At 46.8% G+C, this 11279-nt stretch overlaps 1 protein-coding gene and 1 long non-coding RNA gene across 5 annotated transcripts in view; one reads left to right on the top strand and one right to left on the bottom strand.

The window, feature by feature from the left end:
* The first annotated feature begins 365 nt into the window (after positions 1 to 365).
* Positions 366 to 5975, top strand: LOC309850256. Its single transcript, XR_014304153.1, has 2 exons — positions 366 to 4283; positions 4328 to 5975. It is a non-coding gene; the product is annotated as an uncharacterized lncRNA (long non-coding RNA).
* TNR (tenascin R) overlaps positions 5257 to 11279 on the bottom strand; it is a 396460-nt gene continuing 390437 nt past the window's right edge. For all 4 annotated transcript variants that reach the window (XM_082703940.1, XM_082703939.1, XM_082703942.1 and 1 more), the window contains 2 exons: positions 9384 to 9547; positions 5257 to 8264 (listed from right to left, as the gene is read on the bottom strand). In XM_082703940.1, coding sequence (XP_082560066.1) covers positions 8145 to 8264; positions 9384 to 9547 — 284 coding nt within the window. In that variant the 3' untranslated portion in view covers positions 5257 to 8144. The remainder of the gene's footprint in view (positions 8265 to 9383; positions 9548 to 11279) is intronic.

Here is an 11279-nt window from a genome sequence, read left to right as displayed (position 1 = left end):
GAGGCAGGGCGGGGGGTGTGTGTGGGAGAGGGGCGGGGGGGGGGGTCCCAGGAGCTGGAGTCTGAGCTGAGGATAGACAGGCTGGGCAAGTTAGGACAATTAAATATTCTCTGCCAGTGCCTATAGATGGCACCAGAGCCTCGGCGATCCAGCTACCACTGGGCACTCCAGGGTCCAGGGAATAGGACAGTGAGTCAATCTTTGTGGCTTAATCAAGGGCTCCACACCATAGACCAGACTGGTCTGGGTGATGTTGGGGCATCCAGCAGAGGCTGGCACCCGTCACGGACCTCTTCTAAGGGTAAAAGCAATGGGTGAGATGAAGAATTCAGAGTGGGTGGGAGGTTGAGCAGGAAGAAAGAGAGAGAGAGAGGCAGAGAGAGAAAGAGTAGATGGTGGGAAGAGGAAGGTCGGGGCAGTGAGGCTGTAATGAGAACAGGATGGAGGACGGCGAGGGGCGCACACCATTCCTTCCGGATCTTTTATTGACGCATAGAAAATGTGTTTAAAAAAGGAACTATACAGAAGCTAAAAGCAATCAGGACTAAAAATACTAGTTAACAATGGTTAACAAGCGGAGATTCCTGTCTTTGAGCTACAGTGCCACGAAAGGAGAGGGAACGTTGGCTTCTCCTCTCCTTTCCTCTACTTTTACTTTTATTTCAGTTCATGGAAGTGTACATCGCCCAAGGAGTGTGTACTCCATTTTCTTCTTGTTTTTTTCTTTTTCTTCTTTCCAGTCTTTCTTTTAAAGTAAATGCTTTTCCCAAGCACAGTGTAGCTACAAAGGCAGTACATTGGTCGGTGTTATTTTTTTTTTTACCTGAAAAGGCCGTTAAAGGTTAAAATGACAAACTCAAATTCGGGGGGACTGGAGGATTCGGTGTTTATGATTTCTCAAAACAACAATCTAGAGACCACCAGGGTGGGTTTCAGTGGCCTGGGCCCAACACAACAGCTCCTTAAAGTCCCAGGGACTTTCTCAGGGTACCTGGGACTTCCTGCGGGCCTGGGGGCATTTCTGAGGTCAGAATGACTGGATGCCCGTGTGTGTGCACAGGATAGGAAGGCAGAGACTGTGTTACCAGTAACGCATCTAGATTCTGAACCTTGAGTCTGTGGGACCATGGTGTGAGTCTAGAGGGCATGGGCAGGGAAAGGGGCTTGGTAAGGGGGCACTTACTGGGGAGACATTTTTGTAAAAACAACGGTGTCCACTGCATCTAACACAGAGGCATCTCAGCTCCCCCAGCAGCCTCCACATGGAAGAGGACCATGAAGTGTTCTCTCTTAGGGAAATGTATTTCCTTTATGGCTAAACAGCAGCCAATTAAGAGGAAGGGGTTCATTTCTGGAGTTTGGGCCTGGCAGCCAAAAATACAATTTACCAGGACTAATTTCCTTCTAAATTCCTCCATTGTGGTAAAGAGAGCTGAGATTGTACCTAACTGTCCTCTGAGATCCCATGACAACACACACACTTCCCCACGGAGGAGGTAGGGACAGGTTGGAAGAGGGGAATAAGTAACACTAGACTCCTGCCTTCCTCTAGCTTCGTTCCCCAATTTTCTCACTGATGTGTCCCTACAGGGATACTCTCATGGAGCCCGTGAAAGTCTGGGAGGAAAGAGTCCAATCAGTGTGCAGCCTGCTGGTTTTAGCCTAAAAATTCATGCGATTTCTGCATTTGTTACTGTCTCTATTGGCTTCAATATATTAGTGATAAAACTCCTTTCTTCTTAAATTCTGGAGTAAAACCAGTGCTCTAGGAACCTGTGCCATGTTCCTTCCCCCCAGTCTTGCCAACCTGTCCACCCGTTTGAGAATGACTCTGGAGTTACCTACTCTTCTAATGTTGGGTGGGAAAGAGGCCACTATATTCTCAAAGAAGTAGGATTAGGGACATAATGTTTGTGTCCTAGTCTTTTTTAATCTGCTACCAACCTGCTGTAGATTCCGATTATGGTTCCCCAATTAAAAACAAAAAAAGGGGAAAAGAAAGAAAAAGATCTGATGGGCTGTTTCTGGAGGATTTCCGGAGTATGTAGCAGAAAACAACATAAGAACTCCTTTTTCTTAAGAGATAGAGGGATGTAGCATCAGCAGCCCATTTGTACAAATCCTTTGTAAATCCAAGATGGCGGCCACTAGGCTATACAAATAGAAGGGGCAGCAGCCTCCTGAAGGGGCAGAAACAAGGGCTTTAGAATTAGACAGAGGGATCCTGATCCCGGTTCTCCTTAGTACCTGTGTGACTTTGGGCACGTCATTAAACCTTTCTGTGCCTTCATTTCCACATGGTAAAACTTGAGTCAGGGTTGTGGTGAGGATTTAATGAAGTAACACAGGTAAATCTCCTAGCACAGTATCTGAAAAGTAGTAGGAGTATAGTAAATACCATTTCTCTTAGTCTTCAGTTGGGGATAGAAATATTAAAAGGCCTATGCCAGATCTGATCTCAGCTCTGTTACTAATGAGCTGTGTGAACTTGGGCAAGTTGCCTAACATATTTGAGCTTCTCTTTCCAGAAGTATGACATGAGCGGCTCAGGTTAGATGATTTCCATCCCCTTCTGCTCTGAAGGTATGTCCCCCGTATTTGTCTTTTGAACACATTAGTGTCCAATGGCAGGATGTTAGCAACACAGTGTGTCCCTGGAGTGGCTCAACCAGGAATGGGAAGAAAACAATAGTTCTCATCTGTGCACTTGCCTCCTGGTCACACATCTGAGCCCAAACCCTTTCTGTGGCTTAGATGTTCCAGGCCTCCTGGGATCTTGCTCTGCCTCCATGAGCCCATGTTGCCAATGAGCCAATGCCTGGGAGGGCGGATTCAGTGAGACTAAAAGGGTTAAACATTTCTGAACTGGAAATTTAGCATCAGCCCAGCAGCAGACAAGGAAGAGCTGATTTGCCAAGTTAACAGAGGGGGCAGAGCTCGTCTGAGGAACAAGACCTGTGTTATTTGGATGCTCTGCCGTAGCCTTATTAAGCTTGGGAAGGAGGGAGGATTTCCGGTCTGCAGAAAACAGCAACACTGTCCAAAGACTGTGAGGTTTTCCAAGGACATTTGGACAATGAAGTGCTGCAGGTGCAATGAAGTCATGCTTCAGGCAAGGGGTGACCTTGAAAAATTAATCAGAAATGCTGGAGATGACAAATAAGACTTGCAAGTGCCGTGAAGGATAAGTAAGGTCCAGGCAGGACTGGTTGAACAAGCCAAGGCAGCCCTTCGGCTTCTTGTTTTCTGCAGTGACAGGCCTGTGGGGCCTTAGTTTCTCCTCCGGTGAAGTGGGTGAACTGACAGGAGCTCTCTGGTGGGAGGTGAGACCAGAACTCAAGGAACTGAGGCAGGTCCCTAGACCTTGTTCTCGGTACTTCTACCACGGGCCATTGGTAGAGGGCTTGCTTTCAGTCTCCAAGCATCCATTCCCTTCTTTTATTTTGTTATTTAATTTTTTAAGGGTTTATATTTTATGTTTTCTTCTTCCCTGCTATTTCTCAAAGCTTGAGGAACACAGAACAGACATCAGGGTATCAAATGGGGCTGTCATCAGGATGGACCAGGGCCATTTTTTCAAATGGACCTGTAGCTACACCACACGCCCACTTAAAGTGTACTAGAGCTTTTTCCCTCCTTGCTTTTGGAGGTCTCATGTGGACTGTGAATTCTCATTTGGCCCCATGGTGCCAAAATGCTGGAGTACAGTTGAGGGAAGCTTGGTTACACTTGTGTGGGGTAGGGCGGGGCTATGGAAGTCACAAAAGCATGGGGGAGCATTCAGTCAAAGATGTTTGGGAATGTGGCCAAAGGACCTGGAGGTCTAGCCAGAGAGAGGCTACAGGAATCACCCAGAAGCCAGCACCAGGTCTCGACTTTCCTGAGAGTGGGACCTCTCTGTCACTGCTATTTGGAGAAAGACAGGCCACCCAGGGAGGTTGGGTGGAGCCGAGTCTGCAGCTATGGGCATCTGGTGCTTTGTGGAAGAGGCAGACTCCCAAACTTCACAGACCTCCCCCACACGGCCTCCGAGGTCCTGAGGCCTTGGCAAGTTTGAAGCACATGAACAAATTATTTCAACTTCTATGGGATTCTTGGAACTAAACCGAAGTTTGAATTTTCCTTTTCAAAGTTTTAGGACTAGACAGTGAGAGACAAGTAGAGTCTCTGCTTTGGAGGGAAAGAAAAGGCAGTAGGAATGAGATTGAATGGGAGTCAGGTGATTGAAAGTAAGCATGGACCTTGAGTAAGTGGTTCTACCTTTCCTGAAATTCTGGGCAGAGGTTAAAATTAAGAAAGAAAGAAAGAAAGAAAGAAAGAAAGAAAGAAAGAAAGAAAGAAAGAAAGAAAGAAAGAAAGAAAGGAAGAAAGGGAGGAAGGAAGGAAGAAGAAAGAAAAAAAGTGTTTTCTTGCCCGAGAATTCTTGCAAGTCTGGGTCATGGGCTTGTCTGTTACAGCCTCTTCCGCTTGGCGCATCTATACTGCTCACAGGTTCCACTTTTTCTCATCTGATGCTTTGAAAAGAGCTCTTTGAAACGATTCCATAATGAACTGGTGTCCCTTAATCTACGGCTCTGTGCTGGGACCGGATTTTAAAAGTATAAATGTGATTAGGGTTGTTTGGCTTGGCATTGAGCTCATTGGCAACTTCGGTTCTTCAGGTTTGTCTTTAAAATAACAGTTTTCAGTGTGCAAGGAGCTGGCTGGTTTCCAGGGCACTGGGTGGGGTGGTGGTTTACCCCTGCGGGGGGAGGGGCAGCCCATGGGGGAGCTGGTAGCTGAGGGGTAGGGGGGGATTTAACTATTTATAGAAGTTTGCTCTGCATTTCCTTGCTGCCATTTTTGTTGTTGTTCTTTAACAATTCAATCCCTTGTGCAAATCAGTTGGCTGGTTTTCCCCAAACTTGGTTTGGTGTGAGTTCTCCCGGAAACCCTTAGGGGCTTGCTGCGCTCAATCCCCACCCGGTTTCATAGTTACCTGCGACGACTGGGGGGGAGTGATCGCCACCTTGTGGCCACACCTAGCAAGTCTCCCTCCTTCAGTAAAATCCAGTCTAAAGGCCTGAAGGAATTTTCCACAGATTTCTGGTCTCCACCCCCAACGACCCTCCCTCACCCTCCCCCACCTTCCAGAAAGAACCCTGGAGACCCTGAGTTACTCATTTGGGAACTATATTTATCTGATGGGGAAATGAGAAAAGGAAAAACTGTCTGGATCTTGGATCTAGGCAGTGGATCTGTTGTAGTCATTGGTAGGTTTTGTTTGCTTATAAATGCCTATGATTAGGATTGGGATTAAATCCTAATCCTGCACTTAAATTGCCTCTGGGTAGGGTCCACTTCTATTTCCAGGAGTCCCTTGAGGGAAAGAGGTGTGCGTAGGCGAGTGCTCTGTGAATGTCATTTGCTGGATCCACCCTTGGGAAGAACACAAATTTGGAGGAACAGGGTAAGCAGGAATCAGTAAAGTTAAGAAGCTTTGAGTTTAGTTGATTGTGGATTTTGGGGAGAGAACGGGGCACAGTGTCTCTTGAAGATGGTAAAAGCTCATGAGAAAAACACTCAATTTAGTAAAAGGAATCTATACATCCTTTTATAGGAGGTTGGGTGAGCTAATCTTTAAAGTCCTTTTCTTGCTTTAAACGTTTTTGAAATGAATTCAGTCAATGTTGCTGATAATATTTATAAAAATGTTCCATAGGGTAAAATGGTTGTCATGAAAGGCGGGTTTTGGTTTCAACTGATACTTCCTGGCTTTCACCTGAATTGACCACACAAGGAATCATAATCTCTGTTCGTTTCAGTTCCCTTGACGAGGCAGGCTGTGCTGGTATCACTCAGGCCCTCAGTCTCTGCTTTTACAGGCAAAATGAACTTGGCCTCTTACTTGGCATTACCTTTTCTGCAGTGCTTTTTCCTGTGTGTGTGTGTGTGTGTGTGTGTGTGTGTGATTTATGACTTCTGAATCTTTTCTCCTTCCTTCCTCCCTTCTTCCCTCCCTCACAAAGCAGAACTTCAGGGGGAATTTTCCTTATCAATCATGCTTCCTCATCAATGCCAATTTCTACTTAGATTTCCAGATCAGAAACCAACATCACTGACTATCAAAACCGGAAAGGAAGATGGTAGCCATTCTAGTCCAAGCTTCTATTCAACAGGGGACACTGAGGCCTGGAGAGAGAAAACAACCTCCCTGATGAGGTCACAGAGCGAACAACATGGCAGAGGCGGCCTCTAGCTTAGCCCCCAGCTTCCTCGAAGCGTGCTCCCTACTCTTCATTGGTATCCCCCTCTCCTAGCCGAATCTCACTGGAATTTACATGTTTCTTAAAAGGACTGTTTCTCTTTCTTCCTCCTTCTCCTAGTTCCTTTGGAAGCCCATGCTGACCTTAGCGTGGCTTCCATGTCTCATCCCGGGTTTGTCAGTCACAGCCTCACAGAGGCGTGGGCAAGGCCTTGGAGGCCCGCTGCGGCAGGGTGCCTGTGGCTAGTGGCAGCCAACGTCATCTGTATAAAGTGTGATCAGCAGCCCCAGTGACCGTCCTCTCCTGGGAGTCAGAGCTGGGTTAGAACGTAGCTGTTTCCATGAGGAAACTGCCAACTCTCAGGATCTTCCGGCAACTGGTTGGGGACAGGGCAAGATGTCCTGGTTCGGCTAATCATGGGCATTACAGAAAACAGAAGTGGGGCCTCGCGGAATGGAAGGGGAACAGAGGGGGGCTGCTGCGGGGCTGGGTGTGGCTTTTGGTAGATGCCGCAGGAATAGCTACCGCTGACATTGGGTTTGGAGAAGCCAAAGGGTCATAGTTTCTGGACCCTCGAGCTCTCTTGGGCTTAAAAATCAAATCATGGTAGTGAAGAGAGCACATCTCATAAAATTGGAGGTAGGCCCACAATCGTCCCCTATTCACCTTTGGATTTCCAGATGTAATTTCCTCTGGCACTTTTCATTTTTCCTCTCAGAGGCAGAATAATAAAAGAAGATGGAGAAAGGCTTCTCATGATGTCAACTCATTACAGAGGTCATTCCTATTTCCCACAGGACCAAAAAAGAGCAAAAAACAAAAACAGCCCCTCCCCCCTCCCCTGAATTTCACCTCTTTCCAGGAATTATCAGTCAGGGGAACGGCTGCCTGGTCATATAACTTCTTCTTCTGACCCTTATTAAGCCACCCACATTAAGGAGAGCTTGGCTGAACACAGAAATGAGGCCTTCCATTCGCAATTCAGGGAAAAAAAAAAAAAATCCATGACAAATAGGACCAGAGATAAGAAAATAGAGCTAGGTACGATCTGTGTTTCCCACGGGACCTGTAATCTCAAATGGCAGATGCCCTGATTTCTACTTTTGTCCTTTCCTCAATGTCTGACCCCAAAGTGCTTAACCTACAACCATCTCCCACTTTTGCTCACAGAGGAGTTCTGTCTGACTGACTTAAGAGAAGGGGCAATGACTTATGACCCTTAGGGAACACAGCCACTGTGTAGCCCAGGGCCAGGAGTGGACAATGCCTTGGGCTTGTGGGGCCATGGGGCTCTAAGGGTAGGATGGATGGAGGCACAGGGCTGACTGGGGCTGGGAAGAAGACCGCTGCTCTTAAAAGGTCATAGGACACTTGGCTGGTAAGAGTGTCAGAAGATGAAAATCTTTGGCCCATTAAAAAGGACTTGGGTTGTTGGGACGGGGCGAGGTTAATCTATTTCCTCTGAAGGGGCATTGTTGGCAGAGCGCTCTTCTCGAGGCTTCTCCTAGGGGCTGCTGTGAGAACCTGGCCACCCAAGGCAGTGACCAGAGCACGATTACCTGGGAGTGAAGGGCAGCTCCTAGGTGTCCAGAAAAAGAAGGCCTGGTGCCGTAGCTATCTGACCCCAGGACTTGCCTTTCAGTTGGTCTCTTTAAAACATTCCAGACTTTCCCTCCTCAGTGAGAAAGGAGGGGAAGGTTAAGGGTGACTGGGTGGGAGGGAGCACGGAGACCGAGGCCCAGGCCCGGGACAGCAGACACCACGAACAGCTATATCCTGCTTCCTCCAACACCCTTCCCACGTTGCCAAGCACAGTACTCTTACCCCCACCCCTTGTTTCATATTATAAAATACAAACAAATGACAGAAAAGGTCAGTTGGCCCGCGGCCGCCCAAGGCTCAGAACTGCAAGGACCGCCGTTTCCTCCCCGCCGTGAGACGGTGGCTGTAGGGGCGCATCTTCATCTCCACGAAAGGGATGGAGAACTCGTGGCCTTTCCAGTGGTACCAGTTGATCCCCTGGGAAGGAGGAAGACAGGCACGTCAGGTCCCCGCCACCCCCCAGGCAGAACACCAGGCTTGAAAAGAGGGAGAACACCAGGAGCGGGGAATCCAAGATGAGGATTAGTCATTCTCCATTAATGGGAAGCTCTGTGGTCCAGCTCCTGATAGGGTCGAAGGAGCTGGGACTTTCTCCAGCTTTTCTTTTTAAGTGTGCTGTGGTCAGAGTGTTCATCAGGTTATGTTTTGCTGCCAGCTTTATGTTTTTGGCTTTTAAGATTTGCATGCACCGGTTATTGGTGCTGAATCTCAAAATCCCAATAGTATAGGAGCATCTTGTGGAGAATGATTGTGTTGGACTGCTCACTCCTGAGGGGAGAGTCAGGTAATTTCTGCCTGTGGTGACCAGCCATCTTGGTTGGCTCAGGAGGGAGGGGCTTCCCTGGCTGCTGGCCTTTGGGTGCTAAAACTGGGAAAGCCCCATGTGGTTGCTCTATCTCCCAGCCCAGCCTGTGGACTTGTAGTCTCTAAGGGGGAAACCTAGTCCAGTTGACACTGGTTTTCTGATCTCTCCTTTCCTGGGACCCTTCTTTAGATGAGGTCCAGCCTGTGAAGCTGTCCCTAAATTTGATAAGCTCTTCATGGAATGGCTAAGATGAGGAAATGAAATGAATGGAATGTACTGGTAGTCAAGGGCTTTTCTGCGTGACTTCTAAGTTCTGAGTCCAGATGCTTTTTTTTCTCTCCTCTGGCTTCTGCTTTGTCTCACTCTTATCTCAGGACCTGCCTTCCTTTCCTCTTCATGATAGTCCATTCTCAAGACTGACTTTTATTTATTTATTTTAAAAAATAAATTTAAAATTAATTTAATTAATTAAAATAAATTTAAATTTATTTATTTATTTATTTTAATTTTTTATTTATTTTCAACATAACAGTATTCACTATTTTTTCACCACACCCAGTGCTCCATGCAATCCGTGCCCTCTATAATACCCACCACCTGGTACCCCAACCTAAATTTATTTTTTTAACAGAGGGAAATGTAAGACCAACTTGTGCACCGAACACATAAAGCCAAGGGACGGTGGGTTCCACAGCCCTGAGTCATTCAAGATGGCGGCCAGCTTCACCTACCTGACTGTGCCTGGACTCTCCGTATTTCCCATTGAGGTTGGTGCGATGGCAGTTCTTATACCACCAGGCCCCCTTGTAGGACATGGCACAGTTGGTAACGGCAACATCATTGTCTCTGTCCTCTGTGGAGAAAGGGCGTCCCTGATGATAGCTGAGGGAGTCCCCTATAAAGAAAAAGATGCTTTCATGAGGCCATCTCATTTGTTCCTCTTTTTTTCAGGACTATCTGGACATCTGACCCACTCCCAACACACCTAGCCTGCCCTTATGGGACCTTCCATTACTTATCTCGTTCCCATGCATTTCCTCAGCTGGGCTGTAGGAAACTCCTACTCCACCTTACCCCCTGGGTCAGCTGCTTCTTTGCTGCTCTCTGCTTCTCAATTCCTCATTCCTCTGACCTTATGCTGAGAGCTCTGTCCACTCAGTCCACTTCACTCCCCTGTCTTTTCCCTCTAGGCTTGCACTGGGCACCAACATTCATGATTCCTTTATCCCCAGAGGACCCAGTGATGAGCCATGGTGGCTTGAGTCAGTCTGGGTTACCACCATGCATCCATAGCTTGGCCTTCTCCACAGTTTCTTAAGCTTGGTCAACCCTCACCCAAAACCCCACATTCAGAACTTGGTGCCACATGTAAAGAGGGATCTCAGCAAGCTCAAGTTCCTGTCCACAGGAGAAAGCATGATAAGAAAATCCTAATCATGTCCAAGAATGCCTCCACTGCTTCCCACCATGGCTTACTCTGAGGGGATGGTCTTTATTCTCTGAGAAAGCCTGATTCCCTCACGTCAGTTGGATCCCCAACTGAATATATCATGTTTCTGTCCCATCCTTTCATCTGCTCTTCCCAGGCTCCAAGAAATCTAGTTTTGTGTCCATTGATAGCTAATCTTACTACCTGAAACTCATTTTTTAAAAGATTTTATTTATTTATTTATTAAAGATTTTATTTATTTGACAGAGAGAGATCACAAGTAGAGAGAGAGAGAGGAGGAAGCAGGCTCCCTGCTGAGCAGAGAGCCGGATGTGGGACTTGATTCCAGGACCCCGAGACCATGACCTGAGCTGAAGGCAGAGGCTTAACCCACTGAGCCACCAAGGCAGCCCCAAAGATTTTATTTATTTATTTGAGAGAGAGAGAGAGAACGAGAATGAGCTTGAGCACGGGGGAGGGGCAGAGGCAGAAGGAGAAGCAGACTCCTCACCAAGTGGGGAGACCCCCACGTGGAGCTTGATCCCAGGATCCTAGAACCATGACCTGAGCTGAAGGCAGATACTTAACTGACTGAGCCACCCAGGTGCCTCTATAAAACTCAGTCACATTTCTTCCAGGTCCAGAGGAAGGCAGAAAATAGAGCTTTTTTTATATATATATCTGATATATATATCATGTATATGTACATGAAAAAGAAAAAAGAAAAAAATAATAATATACCTTTATATATATATACATAAAATATGTATTTATTAGCATAGTCACCTCCTCTAATCCTAAATCAAATTCATATCCTTTAGCTTTAAAACTTCTTGGATTAATCCTATTTTCTAGTGACCCTTTCTTTACCATGAGTCACTCTGTTGCTCTGCCCACCTCCTATATTCTCATCTCCAGCTCGTCCTTCTGTAATCTAGAATTTGCTCTCCACTACTGCCCTACAACAGTGCTCTCCACCTTCATTTCTGATGTTGCCTGCTGCAGTCTTGGATAGATCCCAGCATTGGTCCTTATCTCCTCCCCCAATCTGGCTTCCCTTCTCATTTCTGCCTCATACCACCTCATATATTCAGTGCATCATCCAAGTCTTGGTTTTTCTCTCTCAAACCACTGTTCAGATTTATACCTTTCTCTTAATTCCTGACATTAGTCAAGTCTCCTATTATCTCCTACCAGG

This window comes from Mustela nivalis (genome assembly GCF_964662115.1).
Source record: "Mustela nivalis genome assembly, chromosome: 16".
NCBI lineage: Eukaryota > Metazoa > Chordata > Mammalia > Carnivora > Mustelidae > Mustela > Mustela nivalis.
Note: the sequence above shows the minus strand (reverse complement) of the source record. Positions and strands in the feature narration are given on the sequence as shown.